Source organism: Hyla sarda, chromosome 1, assembly GCF_029499605.1.
Source record: "Hyla sarda isolate aHylSar1 chromosome 1, aHylSar1.hap1, whole genome shotgun sequence".
Lineage (NCBI taxonomy): Eukaryota > Metazoa > Chordata > Amphibia > Anura > Hylidae > Hyla > Hyla sarda.
Window position 1 is genome coordinate 128,056,144 of NC_079189.1, and position 23,125 is coordinate 128,079,268.

The 23,125-nt window shown below is 42.3% G+C and overlaps 1 protein-coding gene across 3 annotated transcripts in view; it reads left to right on the forward strand.

Annotated features, from left to right (window-relative positions):
* Positions 1–23,125, forward strand: part of SPOCK3 (SPARC (osteonectin), cwcv and kazal like domains proteoglycan 3) — a 366,584-nt gene that overhangs the window by 243,099 nt on the left and 100,360 nt on the right. For all 3 annotated transcript variants that reach the window (XM_056561105.1, XM_056561123.1, XM_056561114.1), the window contains exon 4: positions 6,923–7,037. In XM_056561105.1, the coding sequence (XP_056417080.1) occupies positions 6,923–7,037 (115 nt within the window). The remainder of the gene's footprint in view (positions 1–6,922; positions 7,038–23,125) is intronic.

Below are 23,125 nucleotides of genomic sequence, written 5' to 3' on the forward strand. Positions count from 1 at the left end.
CAAAATTATTTAGCATTCTTTATTCTCACTGAAATGTTGCCCCCTTAACACTGTTGCCCTTGACACAGACACATAGGTGCCTAATGGGAAATATGGCCCAGTTCTTCGCAAAAAATTTCAAACTTCCATCTTTTCATCTGTGGCTTACAAAATTGCTAATTATAAAGACCACAGATATTGGAAAGTATTTATGGTTTACTGTCTTAAATTCTTTTGACTCTTTAGGCACTGTATATGAGTTAATGGTATTATTTTTGCATTGGTTTTGTTTAGGGATTAGCAAATCAAATATGACAAATCCGAATACTTTAGGAATTTCCTGAAAAATTGGATTCGCAACGAATGAGAATATCACCGTGATTCAATCGTGCAAATCGCTTCATTAAACTCCATTTAGTGCGGTCCAGGCTCCAGGGCATCTAAAATGGCGGATCCACGTGTGAGGACATGGTACAAGGAATCCTGGAAAGGCAGGAACAAGGGTCGGCAGGATGACCCTGAATCACGTGCAGCATGCAGCCTATCAGCAGTAAGCCGCCCCTGTGATATCACAGCCCTATATAATCGGCAGCCATCTTGCTGCCAGTCACTTCAGCCTTTGATTGCAGAGAGAAAGAGAGGAACAGACAGCAGTGTGCATTGCACAGAAAAGCATTTTTACAACAGTGATTCACCTCTGAGTCACATCAGCATTCTATTGCAGAGAGAGAGGGACAGAGAGCAGTGTGTGTTGCACAGAAAAGCATTTTTACAGAAGCGATTCACCTCCCAGTCACATCAGCGTTCTGTTGCAGAGAGGGACAGAGAGCAGTGTGTTGCACAGAAAAGCATTTTAACAACAGCGCTTCACCTCTGAGTCACATCAGCATTCTATTGCAGAGAGAGAGGGACATAGAGCATTGTGTTTTGCACAGAAAAGCATTTTTACAGAAGCGATTCACCTCCCAATCACATCAGCGTTCTATTGCAGAGAGGACAGAGAGCAGTGTGTTGCACCGAAAAGCTTTTACAGCAGTGATTCACCTCAAGCCCAAATCAAGCCTAGAAGCACTGATAGGGAAGGGAGTGAGATTGAGCGAGAATTTTGGGTGTAGTACACAGTGACTGTGTGCTGCAGCACTGGTGTGTACAACAACTGAAAAGCTAATAGTAGCCGGCCAGTTAGGATGAGCATAGCACTAAAAGCATATTGTCCTCTATTAAGTGTAACCCGTGCGTACATCTAAGTGGTGTGCCATTTTGTTCCTGTTAAAGTCTTAAGGGCCTAGATACTGTGAAATGCCAGGTGAAAGTACATACCTGCTGGTGTTGTAGACAAATACTGTTTTAAGCGTACTGGAGCGCATTTTCCTCCCTTCATAAGTGCATACCATATACGTACATCTAAGTGGTGTACCATTTTATTCCTGTTAAAGTCTTAAGGGCCTAGATACTGTGAAAGGCCTGGCAAAAGTACACACCTGCTGGTGTTGTAGACAAATACTGTTTTAAGCGTAGTGGAGCGTATTGTACTCCCCTCATATATGCACTGTCAGGCAGAGAGGTACCAGGAAGTGCATAGAGGAATGGCAGAGGCCTAAATTCATCAGGCAGAGGTTGCAGCAGACTAGGGGCGAATGGCAGCAGAAGTTGCAGCAAGAGGCCTGAGCTCCTGGTATCAGCTAGCGGCCGTGTCTTAACCAGCAACCCATCTGCCGTTATTGATTAGTTAACACGGTCATCCACTTCATCATAAGTGACATCTGACACTCCCAGTCAACAGTCATTGGGATTCTCAGACATAACACTCAATTGGCATTGCTCGGGAGCAGTCCCTGTCCTATGCTGTTCCCTCCCTCACAGAAATATGTTATGCTGTGAGTTCAGCTCCACTATTTAGTGAGGATGATCTACTAGACAGTCAGCAGCTACTGCCCAGCCAAGAAGTAGAGGAGACATCGCTGCTTCCTCTGCTAGGTGGGCAAGTAGTGATGAGGAGAGTGGCGTGGAAGGTGATGTTGCAAGCGTTCAGGCTCCTGAAGCTGACACTGTTGAGGAAACTGAGGAGGACATCGTGACGTGCACACACAAAGTGATGATGATGATGAAGCCGATCGCACTTGGGAGCTGGGTGCAGAAGGGGCTTCATCATCATCAGCAGAAGAGGGTTGCCCGTGAGGCAGCAGCTGAGGCAGCAAGGTGGTAGCATAGTTGACAGTCAGCATGGTGGCAGAAGTGGAAAGTCTGGAGCCAAACGTGCCCGGCGTAGACCACCTGCTTCGAGCAGGCTACCTTCCCGGGAGGAAGTGAAACCAAGGTTCCTAGACTCGGGGGCAGTAGCAGTCAATCATTGCGGACTGTTTTTGGGAAAATGAGCTAATCGGCAGTGTGCAGTTTTTCATCAAGCATCCGGAAGATGTTAACCTGGCAACATGCAAGAAGGGGAAGCGTGGCCAGGGTCACAATGCGTCACCATAAAGAGGCCTGTGAGAACCATGGTTCCTATGTGGTGGTCCAGCCTTCTGCATCACCCATGGCAAACGTGTTCAATCTGGTTGTCAAGCGGTTCCTGAAGTGTTCCTCCCATCTGCAAGACATCCTAACAATGGGAAAGAAACTTTGCATGCACTTCAGCCACTGGTACACTGCAAAACACACCCTCCTTGAGCTGCAGCGTCAGAACGACATCCCCCAACATAGTCTTATTTGCGACGTTTCCACACGTTGGAATTCCACCCTCCATATGTTGGACCGATTAGACGTACCGAAAAAAGCCATCCCCGATTTCTTGAAGATTCAAGCGGATAGGGGAACTCCACTGTGTAACTTCAATGTCAACCAGTGGCAGCTCATACATGTCACCTGCCATTTGCTAGGGCCCTTTGAGGAAGCCACATTATTAGTCAGTCGCCAGGATTACAGGATGAACAACATCATTCCACTGCTTTATCTACTAAAACACATGTTGGAAACAATGGCTGGTCAGGGCACTGGAGACATGGCACCTACATCTCATGGCCACATGAGCCCTGTTGGGGCTGAACTGGAGGAGGAGGGGGAGAGGCACAGTGGAGCACAGTTTAGGTTTCGCAATATGGGCGATTTTTCTAGTCATCTGACAGGAGAGGAGGAGCAGGAGCAGCTAGAGGGTTATGAGGAAGGCGAGACAGAGGACCGAGACACAATGTGGAGATGGAGGCAGGGAGTCCCTCCGAGTCACTTGCACAAATGGCACAATGCATGCTCACTTGCTTGTGTAGTGACCGCCAAATTGTCACGATTCGGCAGCGGGATGACTTCTGGATCTCCCCCTTATTGGACCCTCGCTACCGGCACAAAATGGGGGCCTTTTTTACACCCACTGAGAGGGAGGACAAACTGACCTACCATAGAGACATCCTACGTAGTCAGTTGGCCGATCTGATCATCGTCCATCCTCTCACAGGTCTGACTCGGGGGGCCCTCTCTGCTCACCTTCCACTGCCATGGCTGCTGGGGAGGGGAGGGGTGGGGTGGCAGAAGCAGTACCAGCTCCATCAGCAACAGCCTGAGTCTACAGTCCATGATGAGTAGCTTTCTTCTCCCACATAGGGAAGCAACTCATCAGCAGCAACACACCTTGAAAATCTGCAGGACTTCTGGACAGCCAAACTTGATTTGTGGCCGCAACTAGCAGAGTTTTCCCTAGAGAAGCTGTCCTGCCCAGCCAGTAGTGTACCATCAGAGTGGGTGTTTAGTTTGGCAGGGGCCATAGTAACCCCAAGGAGAACTCATCTGTTTGCGAAAAATATGAAGAGACTGACCTTTGTGAAGATGAATCAGGCATGGATCAGCCAGGATTTCCACCCACCAATGCCTGATGCATCAGAGTAGATTAACCATGGTGCCACACCAACACTTCACAAATATGGATAGTGCTAAACATATTTAAGGTGCTGCTCCCCAGTTACAGGCATTCCTCCGCATCAGACCACAAGTATTGAGGATATGCATTACATAAAACGTAACTATTAATTATATTCTTAGGATAAAATAAATGTATCCATTTTTTTTAAATCAAACAAAAGGAAAGGTGTGCAAAAAACACCATGTGCCACCTACACCACCAAGTATTGATGTGATGCAAAGCTGGAAGCGAACAATTCATGGTCCATTGCAACCGGTCGGGGTAAAAACTTCCCCTGTAAGGCCCTACTCTCACATTATTAATTCCCTTTTTGGCAACTGTTACCCCTACATACCTGACATTTCCCAGGGTTTTTAGGTGGAAAAAGAGAGAGTTTCCTGTGTGGGGCCGCCCTTTTTAGAGTGAGTAACACTTGCCAAGAAGAGAATTAATAGGACAAGAGTAGGGCCTTACAGGGGAAGTTTTCACCCCCACCTGCTACAATGGACAATACGTTGTTCCCTTCCACCTTTTTGAGGAAAGTGTTACTCCTCTTAAAAAGGGTGGTCCCGCACAGGAACCAAACCCTATTTCTACCTAAAAACCCTGGGAAAAGGGTGTAAATAGGGAGAAATAGGGAGAGTTTCCAGTGGGGGGCCGCCCTTATAAGGGCAAGTAACTCTTGTAACACTTGGCAAGAAGGGAATTATTAATAATGCGAGAGTCGGGCCTTACAGTGGAAGTTTTTACCCCCAATCGTTACAACGGACCATACGTTGTTTCCTTCCACCTTATGTCATTCAGCCACCAAATGGTCTCCTCATGCTTCCGCCACCTCCAGGCTGTGTCATTCAGCCACTATATGTTCTCCTCATGCTACCGCAAACTCCAGGCTGTGTCATTCAGCTACTATATGCTGCTGCCAACTCCAGGCTGTGTCATTCAGGCAGTATGTGGTCTCCTCATGCTGCCACCAACTTCAGGCTGTGTCATTAAGCCACTATATGTTCTCATGCTGCTGCCACCTCCACACTGTGTAATTCAGCCACTATATGGTCTCCTCATGCTGCCGCCACCTCAGCACTGTGTCATTCAGGCACTATATGGTCTCCTCATGCTGCGGCCACCTCCAGGCTCTGTTATTCAGCCACTATATGTTCTCTTTATGCTGCCACAGACTCCAGGCTGTGTCATTCAGCCACTATATGCTGCCGCCAACTCCAGGCTGTGTCATTTAGCAACTATGTGGTCTCCTCATGCTGCCGCCTACTCCATGCTGTGTCATTCAGCCACTATATGTTCTCCTCATGCTGCCGCCGCCTCCACGCTATGTCATTCAGCCTCTATATGGTCTCCTCTTGCAGCCGCCACCTCCATGCTGTGTCACTCAGGCACTATATGGTCTCCTCATGCTTCCGCCACCTCCCGGCTGTGTCATTCAGCCACTATATGTTCTCCTTATGCTACCTCAAACTAGATGAAGTGTCATTTAGCCACTATATGCTGCCACCAACTCCAGGCTGTGTCATTCAGCCACTATGTGGTCTCTTCATGCTTCTGCGAACTTCAGGCTGTGTCATTTAGCCACTATGTGGTATCCTCATGCTGCCGCCAACTTCAGGCTGTTTCATTCAGTCACTAGGTAGTCTCCTCATGCTGCCGCCAACATCAGGCTGTGTCATTCAACCACTATATGGTCTCCTCATACTATTGCCACCTCTAGGATCAGTCATTGTACCGCTCGGCGACAGTCAATAGCAATGCCTCTGATCTGCATGTCATACTGAATAACTGAATCACTTACTATTAGCTATATAGCTAAAATAGTTTAACTCATTAATTTAACCCCTTGGCACATATGGACGTTTATGAACGTCCATATGTGCATCCCCAAATATAATGCATGCTCACGAGGTGAGCGTGCATCATTCCCGGTGGGTCCCGGTTGCTATAAGCAACCAGGACCCACGCTTATGCCGTGGGGGCTATAACACTGCAAAAAAAAAGTTTAAAAAAAAAGTTAATAAAGATCATTTAACCCTTTCCCTAATAAAAGTTTGAATCACCCCCCTTTTCCCATAAAAACAACTGTGTAAATAAAAATAAAAATAAACATATGTGGTATCACCGCGTGCTTAAATGTCCGAACTATAAAAATATATAGTTAATTAAACCGCATGGTCAATGGCGTACGCACAAAAAAAATTCCAAAGTCCAAAGCAGCGTATTTTTGGTCACTTTTTATACCATAAAAAAATGAATAAAAAGCAATCAAAAAGTCTGATCAAAACAAAAATGGTACCGCTAAAAACTTCAGATCACGGCGCAAAAAATGAGCCCTCATACCGCCCCGTATGTGGAAAAAAAAAGTTATAGGGGTCAGAATAGGACAATTTTAAATGTATAAATTTTCCTGCATGTAGTTATGTTTTTTTTCAGAAGTATGACAAAATCAAACCTATATAAGTAGGGTATCATTTTAGCCATATGGACCTACAGAATAAAGATAAGGTGTAATTTTTACCGAAAAATGTACTGCATAGAAACGAAAGCCCCCAAAATTTACAAAAAGGCGTTTTTTCTTCCATTTTGTCGCACAATAATTTTTTTTCCGTTTTGCTGTAGATTTTTGGATAAAATGACAGATGTCATTACAAAGTAGAATTGGTGGCGCAAAAAATAATCCATCACATGGATTTTTAAGTGCAAAATTGAAAGGGTTATGATTTTTAAAAGGTAAGGAAGAAAAAACGAAAGTGGAAAAACAGAAAAATGCTCCGTCCTTAAGGGGTTAAAAACTACTAATTCACCCACAAATCCCAACAAAAATGTTTTGAATGCATAGGAACTTTTAAACAGGCTCTCTGCCAGGAATAATCTTGTAAATATGCAGAGAATTATTGGCTCATGAATGACTTATCTGACTTGAGTTTGGTTTGCATTCCTACTGCTACACATATTTAAATGTTTAAAATGTATGGATAATTCATAAAATGAATAATATTTATAAGACTTATTTTACTTGCAGTTTTAAATAGGCTATTTCTTTCTTTTCAGCTTTGGATCCAGCAAAAGACCCTTGTTTAAAAATTAAGTGTAATCGGCATAAAGTATGCATCGCTCAGGATCAGGAGACAGCGATATGTGTCAGTCAGAGAAGACTTACGCATAGGTATGTGCTTACTCTAATTCTATGATTATAACTTTTATTTACACATCTTATTAATGTAACCTAATATCTGTATGGCTAGGCTATTAAAAAAAAAAAAATAATAATTATATATCGTTTTCTTTATTTTCATGACTATGAAAATTGTAGATTCACACTGAAGGCATCAAAACTATGAATTAACACATGTGGAATTACAGACATAACCAAAAAAAGTGTGAAACAACTGAAAATATGTCATATTCTAGGTTCTAGCCACCTTTTGCTTTGATTACTCCTTTGCACATTCTTGGCATTCTCTTGATGAGCTTCAAGAGGTAGTCACCTGAAATGGTCTTCTTACAGTCTTGAAGGAGTTCCCAGAGATGCTTAGCACTTGTTGGCCCTTTTGCTTTCACTCTGCGATCCAGCTCAACCCCAAACCATCTCGATTGGGTTCAGGTCCGGTGACTGTGGAGGCCAGGTCATCTGGCGCAGCACCCCATCACTCTCCTTCTTGGTCAAATAGCCCTTACACAGCCTAGAGGTGTGTTTGGGGTCATTGTCCTGTTGAAAAATAAATGATGGTCCAACTAAACGCAAACCAGATGGAATAGCATGCCGCTGCAAGATGCTATGGTAGCCATGCTGGTTCAGTATGCCTTCAATTTTGAATAAATCCCCAACAGTGTCACCAGCAAAGCACCCTCACACCATCACACCTCCTCCACCACACCAGCACACCTGTGAAGTGAAAACCATTTCAGGTGACTACCTCTTGAAGCTCAACAAGAGAATGCCAAGAGTGTGCAAAGCAGTAATGAAAGCAAAAGGTGGCTACTTTGAAGAACCTAGAATATGACATATTTTCAGTAGTTTCACACTTTTTTGTTATGTATATAATTCCACATGTGTTAATTCATAGTTTTGATGCCTTCAATTTCCATAGTCACGAAAATAAAGAAAACTCTGAATGAGAAGGTGAGTCCAAACTTTTGGTCTGTACTGTATATATATTACAATAATTAGAAAGCTAACTAATTCAAGCACCTTTCTGTATTATAGCTCGGTTTTAACTTTTAACCCTTCAGTGCATCTTCCTATGGTTCTGGATTCATATATTGCCATAAAAAAGCATAGGGAGATACACATTTAACAAACCAAATTGATAAACCTACCTAGAAGCATTGTTTTTAGAGAGAAAACCGCACTTCCATATACCACATAATGTTTATAACAGCATATGGAGACATGGTAAACAGATCACAAATTGCGGTGTGATCCAGGATGCACAGGTTTTGATAAATTTATCCAATTGTTTTTAGAGGAAAATTATTTTTTTAAAATAAACATCACACATTGGCTGGTAGGCTCAGTATTAAAAGACCATACACACCCTATATACATCGATCTACAGTGTGCATATGCCATAATTATGTGGGTGTTAGATGTTGGCAGAAAAGCTACATCCAGATGTCTATTTCAGTTAGAAATGTTTGAAAAAAGGAAAAATGACAACAGTGATCACAGCCTAATCTATCTGGTCTAACAACAGCACATTTAAACTGCTAAAATGTCACTGTATGAACAAGGCTAAATAGATAAATTAAGGAGTAAATGAAATGGAAAATGGCAAAGGTGAGCTGTTAACTGTAAATGAATGAAAAATTATGACAGTCCATGATAGAGACTGATTTGTTTCATTCTCCTTCCCCAAATTACTTAGTTTGCCTCCCTTAACTTATATAATTTATTTACATAAAAGCTTTTTCTCTAAAACAGTAATAGAACATTCAACATTCTTGCATTTTTGATTGCAACATAGATCCTGTAACTAATGGCCAAAAACATGTCTAAGGGTATGATGACACACAAAAAATATGATTATATTGCATTTACAGCTACAGCTTTTATATAATCTATAAATGGCAAAAACATTTGTAAAAAATTTATTTTATTCACCACAATCAGCTGACATTTTTTCCATGTGTAAAGAAACCCTAACGCATAACTTGACAAAGTAACAAATTATATTATTTATCTTATTTGTTGATCACATGGTTTGCTAGTGTGGTAGCATGTGATAGTATCCCAATCCTATATAAATCAAGGAAATGTAAAAAAAATGTGCTAATTTTTTTATGAGTTTGTATTAACTCTTACATCATTCTTCCTTCGTATATTAAAGGATGCCAAGTTTTGAAGACAATAATAAACATTTTCCTTTGGTTTTGAATCGGGTCCAATTTGTGGAAACAGACAATGTGAAAATGCAGTCATTGTGAAGAGCACTGTGATTATCTGATAAAAATGAGCCTTACTTTTCACATATAAAAGCCAAGTTGCACAATTTATCTATTTTAATTCCACATTTTATTGCGGTATTGAATTTGCCACCTGGTGCATTCATGCTTGTAAGAGAAGGTTATAGCCACATTCAATAATGTGATTTATATTTTTATAGATAATACGTCATTATTTTTATCCTATAAGCCTATGAACTTTCTATGGATCCGAGTGCTGTCAGTCTTCCTTTTATTATAGAGTGAAGATTGTGACTAGGGTTGAGCAAATTGAATCTGACAAATGGGAATTCGTTTCGAATTTCAGGAAAAATTTGACTCATAACAAATTTGAATATTGCCGTGATTCAATCGCGCAAATCGCTTCATTAAACTCCATTTAGTGCAGTCCCGGCGCCAGGGGCCGGGCATCTAAAATGGCAGATCCACATGTGAGCACATGGGGCAAGGAATCCTGGGAAGGTGGGAAGGCAAGGCGGGTAGGCGGCATGACCCTGAATCACATGCAGTATGCAGAGTATCAGCAGCCAGCCACCCCTGTGATGTCACAGCCCTGTATAATCGGCAGCCATCTTGCGGCCAGTCACATCAGCGTTCTATTACAGAGATAGAGGGACAGACAGCAGTGTGTGTTGCACAGAAAAGCATTTTTATAGCAGCGATTCACCTCCCAGTCACATCAGCCTTCTATTGCAGAGAGGGACAGAGAGCAGTGTGATGCATAGAAAAGCTTTTTTTACAGCAGTGATTCACCTCAAGCCCAAATCCAGCCTAGAAGCACTGATAGGGAAGGGAGGGAGATTGAGAGAGAAAGTGAAATTTTGGGTGTAGTACACAGCCACTGTGTGCTGCAGTACTGTTGTGTACAACAACTGAAAAGCTAATAGTAGCCAGCCAGTTAGGGTGAGCAGAGCACTAAAAGCATATACCTGTGCGTACATCTAAGTGGTGTACCATTTTGTTCCTGTTAAAGTCTCCAGCCAGGCTGTCTCATTCTTTTACTATATGGTCTCCTTATGCTTCCGCCACCTCCAGGCTGTGTCATTCAGCCACTATATGTTCTCCTCATGCTGCGACCAACTCCAGGCTGTGTCATTTTTCCCCTAAATGGTCTCCTCATGCTGCCGCCAACTACAGGCTGTGTCATTTAGCCACTATATGGTCTCCTCACGCTTCCACCACCTCCAGGCTGTGTCACTGTACTGCCATGTGGTCTCCTCATGCTGCTGGCACATTAAATAAAACTTTTTAGGTTAATTAATTTGAAATCTTCAATTTAACTGTTAAAAAATCTTTTTAATTGTGAAGCCCTATGGTCTCGCCAGGCTGTTGCCACCTCCAGGCTGGGTCATTCAGCCACTATATGGTCTCCTCATGCTCCCGCCACCTCCACGCTGTGTCATTCAACCACTAAATGGTCTCCTCATGCTGCTGACAACTCCAGGCTGTGTCATTCAGCCACTATATGTTCTCCTCATGCTGTGGTCAACTCCAGGCTGTGTCATTTCTCCACTATATGGTCTCCTCATGCTGCCGCCAACTCATGCTGCCGCCAATTACTTTTTTGTATGCTATACAGTGAATAATTATTGTATTTTTTGTATTGAAATTGGAAATAAATATTGGAAAAACCTATATTGATATTTGGAGAAACTGGACATAAATATTATTAAATAAACAAAAAAATATTAATGCAGTTATTATTGTAAGATTATATAGCATGGGCATATTAAAAAACTTAGGCTAGGTTCACACTGTATTTTTTTATTTATAAAAAGCATATTTTATTAATAAAAGTGTGTCTGCGAAATTGTGTTTTTTTAACATAAAAGGACAAGTATCATGAAGAAAAACTTATACCCTTTCCGAAGGAGCACTGGGACCCCCCGCAATCTTCTGTTTGGAGCCCCAGTTCTCCTGCACATTAGCGCATGACGACCCCTGCCCGGAGCGCCCATGCCCCCTCCATAAAGCTCCATGGGAGAGCCGTTCAGCAATTTTTGGCTCTCCCATAGAGCTTTATGGAGGGGGGATGGAGGCCTCCGCTTTTGGCAGGGGTCGTGACGTGCTCCTGGGCTGTAGAACCGGGGCTCCAAACGGGAGATCGTAGGGGGCCCCAGCACTTGGACCTTCAGATAGGGGATACGTTTTTCTTCATAACATTTATCTTTTAATGTATTCTATTTAAAACTATGAAAAAATGGTTGTCTGTGCACCCAATATGTAAAAAACGATCAGACACATTTTTGCAGCCGTGTAAATAAGTGACACAAATTTTCTCGCATGAACCTGTGGCCAATCCTCAAAAAGCGGGTAGACAAAAACACTGAAATTGTGCTACAAGAAGTGCTTAGGCACAAATGGATTGCTATTAATAACGATTTGGCCCATAGGAATTGCAGAAGTCTTGAAAATAATGGGTTAACATTGTAAATATTAAGTCTTTGCATACATTTGGTATATTTGTCAACAAATGTTTAAAAACTTGCTTCTAAAAATACTACTTTAGTACCAGACAAACATCTGACTAAAAAATCTAAGAACACTGAAGCAGAAAACTTTGTGAACACTAAAATTTGTGCTAGTATAAAACATTAGTCTTATTCAAGGAATTTACTTACTGTAACCTTTTATCTGAACATAGTGTAGTAAATAATGTCTTCATGATTAATTTTTGATATGTAATATATGTGTTTTAAAAAAGGTCTTAGAGACAGGTTAATGCTTCACAGACATTTAACTGGTTGCCGATGAAGGACGAGCCAGCTCGTCCTGAAGCTAAATTGTAAAAGCATGTAAACACACTGTGACAGAGAAGTGACATCAGCTGTCATAGACAGCTGATCATCACAGACATCGGCAGCAGGACGCCCCTGGCTGGCCCCGCCCCCTGATTGCTGTGATTGTCCCTTGAGTCCATACCTCTTTTGATACATGACAATATCCTGCTGGCTTTGGAAGCAGCAGCCTGACATTGCATGCTATTCTGAAGTCTGTGATCTACAAGTACACCCAGATCCTTCTCTACCAGTGACTCTGCCAGTTGAATCCCCCCTAAGACATATGACACACAAATAACATTCATGTGTCATATGTCTTAGGGGGGATTAAACTGGCAGAGTCACTGGTAGAGAAGGATCTGGGTGTACTTGTAGATCACAGACTTCAGAATAGCATGCAATGTCAGGCTGCTGCTTCCAAGGCCATATATGGTACCTATAACACTGCAAAAAAAAGTGGAAAAAAAAGTGAATAAAGATGATTTGGAAATGCGTGTGGAAATGTCCGAATTATAAAAATATCTAATTAATTAAACCGCTCGGTCAATGGCGTGCGCGCAAAAAAAATTCCAAAGTCCAAAATAGTGCATTTTTGGTCACTTTTTATATCATTTAAAAATGGATAAAAAATGGATCAATAAGTCCTATCAATGTAAATATGGTACCGTTAAAAACTTCAGATCACGACGCAAAAAATGAGCCCTCATACCGCCCCATACACGGAAAAATAAAAAAGTTATAGGGGTCAGAATATGACAATTTTAAACGTATACATTTTTCTGCATGTAGTTATGATTTTTTCCAGAAGTCCGACAAAATCAAACCTATATAAGTAGGGTATCATTTTAATCGTATGGACCTACAGAATAAAGATAAGGTGTCATTTTTACCGAAAAATGTACTACGTAGAAACGGAAGCCCCCAAAAGTTACAAAACGGCGTTTTTTTTTTCAATTTTGTCGCACAATGATTTTTTTTTCCGTTTCACTGTAGATTTTTGGGCAAAATTACTGACGTCCTTACAAAGTAGAATTGGTGGCGCAAAAAATAAGCCATCATATGGATTTTTAGGTGCAAAATTGAAACAGTTATGATTTTTTAAAGGCAAGGAGCAAAAAACGAAAATGCAAATACGGAAAAAACCCCGGTCCTTAAGGGGTTAAACCTCATTTGCCAAGTGGATGCCCAGACACTTAGTCTATCCAAGTCATCTTGTAACTTATGCACATCCTCTATAGACTGTACCGTGCTACAAAGCTTGGTGTCATCTGCAAAGATAGAAACAGAGCTGTTAATACCATCCTCTATATCATTGATAAATAAATTAAACAACAGCGGGCCCAGTACTGAACCTTGGGGTACACCACTAATAAGCGTGGACCAATCAGAGTACGAATTATTGACCACCACTTTCTGGGTACGATCCATGAGCCAGTGTTCAATCCAGTTACAAACTAAAGTTTCCAAACCCAAAGACCTTAACTTACCTGTCAGACGTCTATGAGGGACAGTATCAAACGCTTTAGCAAAATCCAGAAACACTATATCCACAGCCATTCCTCTGTCAAGGCTTCTACTCACCTCTTCATAAAAGCAAATTAGATTGGTTTGACAACTTCTCTCCTTAGTAAACCCATGCTGGCTATCACTTATAATACTATTATCCCCTATGTATTCCTGTATGTAATCCCGTATAAGTCCTTCAAACAATTTACCCACAATGCACGTTAGACTTACCGGTCTATAATTGCCTGGCGAAGCCCTTCTTGAAGCTTGGTACCACATTCGCCTTGTGCCAGTCCCTTTGCACAATACCAGACGCCAGAGAATCTCTAAATATCATGAACAAGGGTACAGATATTAAGCCAGTTCAGTACATTACATGATGTGTTACCAGTACTGACCTGTCCAATGTCAGCTCCTCTTCCTTCCATAGTATAGACAGAACTAAAGAACCCATTCAGTAGCTCCGCCTTCTCTTGATCGCCCGTGACAACCTCCCCATTATCATTATTAAGGGGTCCTACATGCTCCTTAAAAAAATATTTAGGATTAGTTTTGCATTCTTTGGCCACCAGTCTCTCATTTAGAATTTTTGCTGATTTTATTACATTTTTACAGATTTTATTAAGCTCCTTGTACTTTTTAAATGTTATAGCTGACCCATCAGATTTGTATTTTTTGAAGGCTATTTTTTGTTGTTTATTGCTCTTTCAACATCATTTGTCAGCCATGTAGGATTTAGTTTTAATCGTTTATATTTGCTCCCCTTTGGTATATATTTAGCTGTATAGTTATTTGGAGTTGATTTATTCAGTTGATCCCATTTACCTTCTGTATCAGTATTTGAGAACACCTCCCCCCAGTCTATGTCCTGTAGTGCAACTCTCAGCCCAGGGAAATTTGCCTTTTTAAAGTTATATGTTTTTGCCTTCCCCGTCTGTCTTTGTTTTCTACATTTTACAGTCAAAAGTAACTATATTGTGGTCGCTATTACCAAGGTTTTCCCGCACAGTTACATTAACAACCCGCTCTGCGTTGTTGGATATGATCAGATCCAACAAGGCATCACTTCTTGTTGGGTCCTCCACAAACTGGCCCATAAAATTATCCTGCAATAAATTTAGGAATTTTCTCCCCTTTGTAGTTTTAGCCAGCCCCCGGCTCCAATCTATATCTGGATAGTTAAAATCTCCCATTATTACCACTGTACCTGCCCGGGCGGCCCTCTATATTTGTTTATGCAGCCAACCTTCTATCTCTTCAGTGATATTAGGGGGTCTGTAGATTACACCAAATACAATTTTTTCAGTATTTCCCTCCTTTTGTACTTCTACCCACAATGATTCCACATCCTCAGAATCATCACACACTATGGCATAGTTCACACTGACTTTCATACCACTTCTAACATACAGACAGACTCCACCACCTTTTCTGTTCATTTGTTCATTCTATCCTTGCGAAACAATGTAAACCCCTGCAGATTAACAGCCCAGCCATGTGAGGAGTCCAGCCATGTCTCAGTGACCCCAACTATATTAATATGTTCCTCCAATATCAAGGCCTCAAGCTCCCCCATTTTATTTGCTAGGCTTCTGGCATTTGTGAACACACACTTTACATTTCCATTAAGTTTTGCACATATAGTCTCACTAATGGGATTTTCTGAGTTATTGGGGTTAATGTCATTATTTGAGTTATAAAGGCTAATTGTACTATTTAAGTTATTGGGGCTAATGGAATTTTTTGAGTTATTGGGTTTAACGTTATTATTTAAGTTATTGGGGCTAATGGGATTTTTTGCGTTATTGGGTCTAACGTTATTATTTAAGTTATTGGGGCTAATGGCATTTTTTGAATTATTGGGGTTACAATTTTTTGGGCTACATTTATTTTTATGGCTGGTTTGTAACCCAAGGATCTCCTTATCCACTGCTCTTAACCTCCCCCCACAGGACTCCTCTCTACCCACCATGATGTCCTGACCCCTCTCTAACCTATCCATCCCATTGTCTGCTTTCTTTGCTTTATTATCCTCCCCCCACTCACCTAGTTTAAATACTTTGCCACCCCTTCCAGGATTCTCTCCCCCAGCACAGCGGACCCCCTTCCATTCAGGTGCAAATTATCCGTAGAATAGAGTTTGTACCCCAATGAAAAGTCAGCCCAGTGCTCTAAAAACCCAAACCCTTCCCCCTTACACCACGACTTAAGCCATGCATTTAACTCCCTAAGCTCCCGCTGTCTTTTCTGCGATGCACATGGCACAGGAAGTATTCCAGAGAACACAACCTTAGAGGTCCTTCCCTTCAGCTTGGCACCTAGTTCCTTGTAATTATTCTTCAAGGACCTCCACCTACCATGTATTCTGTCGTTGGTTCCCACATGGACCACGACAGCTGGGTCATCCCCAGCCCCCCCTAGTAATTTGTCCACCCTTTCGACCACATGCCGAACCCATTCGAAACCATTCGGTTGAGGTGGTCTTGGCAACAAATTATTCTATCCGTCTTCCTGATTATAGAATCCCCTACCACAACTAACTGCACTACTAGTTGAGCTGTTCCCCCGGCTGTTAGGGAGACCAGTATCCACTAGTGTTGCCATCTCTGATACTGAGGCCCTTGCATCATCGCCCAACTTGGCAATTTTACTTGGGAGATCAGAAGCAGAAGTGACCTTCCTTTTCCTTGCCCCCTTTCCAGTCGCTCTAACTACATTAACCCAGCTCCCTACTTGGGCCTCCTGGCTAGTTTCTCCAACCTCCATTTCTACCCCACTAACTGCTTGCTCTGTAAGCAGTCTGCTCCTTTCAAGATGGTCAATTGCCCTCAATGTTGCATTTTGCTCCTCTAGAGCTCTAATACGAGCTTCCAGGTGGGCAACATGCTCACATTTGTCACATCGGTATTCACCCTGAAGCTGCTGCTCCAGAGATGTATACATGTGGCACAATGTGCACTGAAGAAAACCTCCAATCCTGCTGTCCATATCCTTGGTGGCAAACAGCTGTTATTAACTATTAAGAAAAACAACTTTTATCAAGGGAGTGTAATACTTACAGTTACAGTGGGTCCTGCTTACAACTCCTGCTTTTTAAACTTCTGCGTATAAAACTTCTCAGATGTTCACACTTAAGAATACAACACTTTAGAATACAAACCAAAGCTTCAGAGAGACTCAGCCAGACCGTCTCATTCACCGACACACTGTAACAGACCCTCAGCTGTGAATGCTATCAGATCAGGGCGTCTCATTCACCGACACACTGTAACGCACACACGTGATCCTGCACGGACCCTCAGCTCTGTAAACGCCCAGAACAGTTGAGTAGACAGTGGATTGGGCGCGGTGTGCCCCGGTCCCCGGTGTGGAGGCGGATGGAGCCGGCATGCTGGGAGTTATAGTTGCGTGTCTCAAGCTATTACATAACTACAACTCCCAGCATGCCCTTTGGCTATCAGTGCATGCTGGGAGTTGTAGTTTTGCCACAGCTGGAGGCACACTGGTGAGGAAACACAGTTAGGTAACAGAACCTAACTCAGTGTTTCCCCACAGTGTGCCTTCAGCTGTTGCAAAACTACAACTCCCAGCATGCACTGACAGATCGTGCATGCTGGGAGTGGTAGTTTTGTACCAGCTGGAGGCACCCTGGTGGGGAAGCACCGAGTTTGTTCGTTACCTAATACGGTGTTTCCTCACCAGTGTGCCTCCAGCTGTGGCAAAACTACAGCTCCCAGCATGCATAGTCTTTCAGTCCATATACAAATCCCTACTTTATCCCTCAAGTGCTCATGACGCTCTCTCACTTCGGAGCCCTGTCATATTTCATGGAAATGGTTTAGGGACACATACTTCCGTATTTCCGTACTCAGGAGAAATTATGTTACAAATTTTGGGGGGCTTTTTCTCCTTTTACCCCTTATTAAATGGAAAGTTGATGTCTACACTAGTATGTTAGTTTAAAAAAATAAAACATTTTTACACTAACATGCTGGTGGTGTCCCATACTTTTTATTTTCACAAGAGGTAAAAGGAAAAAAAGACACCCAAAATTTGTAACGGAAATACCCCATATGTGGGCATTAAATACTCTGAGAATGCACAACAAGGCTCAGGAATGAGAGCGCACAATGTACATATGAGGCCTAAATGCATGATTTGCACAGAGGTGGCTGATAGTTGCATCCCTCATGGAACATAACAAGGGGTATAGTGAGCCTTAACAGCCCACAGGTGTTTGACACATTTTCATTAAAGTTGGACATGATAATTAAAAATTTGATTTTTTTCACTAAAATGCTGGTGTTACCCCAAATTTTTTATGTTCACAAAGGGTAATAGGAGAAAAAGCCCCCCAAAAATTGTAACCCCATTTCTTCTGAGTAATGAAATACTCCATATGTGGATGTAAAGTACTCGGGCGCACTACATGACTCATAAGAGAAGTAACTTCATTGGGCTTTTAAATTGGGGTTAAAAAAATTGGGCTACATGAACATGTTATTGTAAAAAATGGAGATCTTCATTTTTCTCCTCCACTTTGCTGCTGTTCCTGTGAAACACCTAAAGGGTTAATAAACTTTAACCCTTTAGGGTTTATTCATTTTGAATACTTTGAGGGGTGCAGTTTCTATACTGGGGTCATTTGTGGGGTATTTCTCAAAGAAATGCCCCTCAAATCCACTTCAAACATAACTGGTCCCTGAAAAATTCAGATTTTAAATTTTTCGGGAAAATGTTGAAAATTGATGCTATACTTTGAAGCCCTCTAATGTCTTCAAAAAGTAAAACCTTGTCAAGTTTATGACGCCAACATAAAGTAGACATATTATATTTGTGAATCAATATGTAATTTATTTAGAATGTCCATTTTCCTTACAAGCAGAGAGTTTCAAAGTTCGAAAAATTTTACATTTTCATGAAATTTGGGGATTTTTCACCAAGAAAGTATGCAATTAAGAACGAAAATTTACCACTATGTTAAAGTAGAATATGTCACGAATAAACAATCTCAGAATCAGAATGAAAGGTAAAAGCATCCCAGAGTTATTAATCTATAAAGTGACAGTGGTCAGCTGCGTCCTTAAGGTGAAAATAAGCTGCGTCCTTAAGGGGTTAAACCAGTACACTCAAAGAGATATTATTTTTTAAGTTTTTATTTTATATAGTAAGAAAATAATTCCATACAAAAAATCCTCAGGCAATAATGAATTGTATTGTCAATAATTTACATTTTTAAAACAACAGTGTATTTAATCACATATTTTCCCAATTTTTCCCATTTTCCCCTATTATAAGCATTGGTTCCCACCTTAGTTACACAGCTAAAGTGTCAACCACACTTTGGGGATTTTTACAGTTTTCCTTTTTAATGTGTTTAAGGTCTTTCACAAAACCAGAATGGTCAGCCAATATATATATATATATATATATATATATATATATATATATATATATATTACAGACCAAAAGTTTGGACACACCTTCTCATTCAAAGTGTTTTCTTTATTTTCATGACTATGAAAATTGTACAGTAGATTCCCACTGAAGGCATCAAAACTATGAATTAACACATGTGGAATTATAGACATAACAAAAAGTGTGAAACAACTGAAAATATGTCATATTCCAGGTGGAAAGTGTCCCCAAGTGCACTCACAAAAACCATCAAGAGCTACAAAGAAACTGGCTCACATGCGGACCGCCCCAGGAAAGGAAGACCAAGAGTCACCTCTGCTGCGGAGGATAAGTTCATCCGAGTCACCAGCCTCAGAAATCGCAGGTTAACAGCAGCTCAGATTTGAGACCAGGTCAATGCCACACAGAGTTCTAGCAGCAGACACATCTCTAGAACAACTTTTTAGAGGAGACTGTGTGAATCAGGCCTTCATGGTAGAATATCTGCTATGAAACCACTGCTAAGGACAGGCAACAAGCAGAGACTTGCTTGGGCTAAAGAACACAAGGGATGGACATTAGACCAGTGGAAATCTGTGCTTTGGTCTGATGAGTCCAAATTTGAGATCTTTGGTTCCAACCACCGTGTCTTTGTGTGATGCAGAAAAGGTGAACGGATGAATTCTACATGCCTGGTTCCCACCGTGAAGCATGGAGGAGTAGGTGTGATGTTGTGGGGGTGCTTTGCTGGTGACACTGTTGGGGTTTATTCAAAATTGAAGGCATACTGAACAAGCATGGCTACCACAGCATCTTGCAGCGGCATACTATTCCATCAGGTTTGCGTTTAGTTGGACCATCATTTATTTTTCAACAGGACAATGACCCCAAACACACCTCCAGGCGGTGTAAGGGCTATTTTACCAAGAAGGAGAGTGATGGGGTGCTGCGCCAGATGACCTGGCCTCCACAGTCACCAGACCTGAACCCAATGAAGGCAAAAGGGCCAACAAGTGCTAAGCATCTCTGGGAGTTCCATCAAGACTGTTGGAAGACCATTTCAGGTGACTACCTCTTGAAGCTCATCAAGAGAATGCCAAGAGTGTGCAAAGCAGTAATCAAAGCAAAAGGTGGCTACTTTGAAGAACCTAGAATATGACATGTTTTCAGTTGTTTCACACTTTTCTGTTATGTCTATAATTCCACATGTGTTAATTCATAGTTTTGATGCCTTCAGTGTGAATCTTCAATTTTCATAGTCATGAAAATAAAGAAAACACTTTGAATGAGAAGGTGTGTCCAAACTTTTGGTCTGTACGGTACATATATACTAGCTTTTGCCCATGGCTTTGCTTATGTTACATTTGGGATAACATAGATCTACTTTTTATGATCCTATAGTAATGAGGCCGCTCTGGGTAAAGTCTACGGTCATCCAAACAACCCGAATTCTTTCAACTTTGATCGCCGCATCTAAAGAGTTAATGCCGGACATCTTCCGGAATGGCGATGTCCGGCATTAGCCACGGGTCCTGGCTGCTGATAGCAGCCAGGACCCTACTGGTATGATGCGAGCTCAGTTCCTGAGCTCGCTTCATAACCCTCCCGTGCCGCAGCGCCGGGTATACCCGGCATTTTGTGGCAAGGGGTTAATTCATACAAACTTTGAACCCCCATTTAACCACTTAAGGGGTGGAATTTTAGAAAACATTAAAGTGTGTTTCTTTATCTGTAATTGTTAGCCTAAAAACAAAGTTTCATGCTTCTAGCTTCAAAAAATGAAGGACTTCCATACAAACTTTCAACCCCTTTTTCACCCCTTAAGGGTGGAATTTCGAAAAATCCTTTCTTATTCCTTGTCTACGTCTTAAAAACAATACCTGTGAAAAAATTCAGCTTTCTAGGTCCAAGGGTTTAGGTTGGGCGTTGAGGAGTCAGCGAGTCAGGCCTTCTCTTTATATATATATATATATATATATATATATATATATATATATATATATACATATATATATATATATATATATATAAAATATTTTTTATAGGTTAAATTCAGTTGCCCTGATTTAATTGTAATTATGTTTTAAGAAGCAATTAGGTAATTTATTTTAAAAAATTTATATAATTTGGTAACCACAATTATTACTAATACGACATCATAATAATTCATTCAATAATTTTTTTTTTTTTTTTTAAATGAAGCCATGGTGTGATTATCAGTAAAAGAGTTAAATAAATGTCTGTATCGGTATCCTGTATATATATATATATATATATATATATATATATAGACTTCATATCCCATCCCCATATATTGTTGTCATATCCCAACCCCATATCCCGTCCTCATATCATGACCTTCTATCCCGACCTCCTATCTCGTCCTCCTATCCAGTCCTCCCATCGCATCCTCCTATCCCTACCTCCTATCCTGTCCTCATATCCCATCCTCCTATCTCGACCTCCTATCCTGACCTCCTATCCTGTCCTCCTATCTCCACCTCCTATCTCCACCTCATATCCCATCCTCCTATCTCGACCTCCTATCCTGACCTCTTATCCTGACCTCCTATCCCATCCTCCTATCCCGTCCTCCTATGCCAACCTCCTATCCCCTCCTCCTATCCCATCCTCCTATCCCATCCTCCTATCCCATCCTCCTATCCTGTCCTCCTATCCTGTCCTCCTATCCCGTCCTCCTATCTCGACCTCCTATCCCGACCTCCTAACTCGACCTCCTATCTCAACCTCCTATCCCGACCTCCTATCCCAACCATCCGTCCTCCTATCTCGACCTCCTATCTCGACCTCCTATCCTGACCTCCTATCCTGTCCTCATATCCAGTCCTCCCATCCTCCTATCCCGACCTCCTATCCCGTTCTCCTATCTCGATCTCCTATCTCGACCTACTATCTCGACCTCCTATCCCGTCCTCCTATCCCGTCCTCCTATCCCGACCTCCTATCCCCTCCTCCTATCCCGTCCTCCTATCCTATCCTCCTATCTTGTCCTCCTATCCCGTTCTCCTATCTTGACCTCCTATCCTGACCTCCTTTCTCGACCTCCTATCTTGACCTCCTATCCCGACCATCTATCCTGACCTCCTATCCTGTCCTCCTATCTCCACCTCCTATCTCCACCTCATATCTCATCCTCCTATCCCTACCTCCTAACTCTACCTCCCATCTCGACCTCCTGTCCCGACCTCCTATCCCAACCATCCCATCCTCCTATCTGGCCTCCTATCTCGACCTCCTATCCCATCCTCGTATCCCGTCCTCATATCCAGTCCTCCCATCCCATCCTCCTATCCCGACCTCCTATCCCGTCCTCATATCCCATCCTCCTATCTTAACCTCCTATCCGTACCCCTTATCCCGACCTCCTATCCCCTCCTCCTATCCCGTCCTCCTATCCTGTCCTCCTATCCTATCCTCCTATCCTGTCCTCCTATCCTGTCCTCCTATCCTGTCCTCCTATCCCGTCCTCTTATCTCGACCTCCTATCCTGACCTCCTATCCTGACCTCCTATCTTGACCTCCTATCCCGACCATCTATCCTGACCTCCTATCCTGTCCTCCTATCTCCACCTCCTATCTCCACCTCATATCTCATCCTCCTATCCCTACCTCCTAACTCTACCTCCTATCTCGACCTCCTATTCCGACCTCCTATCCCAACCATCCCATCCTCCTATCTGGCCTCCTATCTCAACCTCCTATCCCGTCCTCCTATCCCGTCCTCCCATCCCATCCTCCTATCCCGACCTCCTATCCCGTCCACATATCCCATCCTCCTATCTTAACCTCCTATCCGTACCCCTTATGCCGACCTCCTATCCCGTTCTCCTATCTCGACCTCCTATCTCGACCTACTATCTCGACCTCCAATCCCGTCCTCCTATCCCGTCCTCCTATCCCGACCTCCTATCCCGTCCTCCCATCCCATCCTCCTATCCCATCCTCCTATCCCATCCTCCTATCCTGTCCTCCTACCCCGACCTCCTAACGGGACCTCCTCTCCCGACCTCCTATCCCGTCCTCATATCCCAAACTGTAAGATGTGTACCAGGTATTGAAATATCTCCAACCGTACGGAAGTTATGTGAGAACATACATTTCCCAT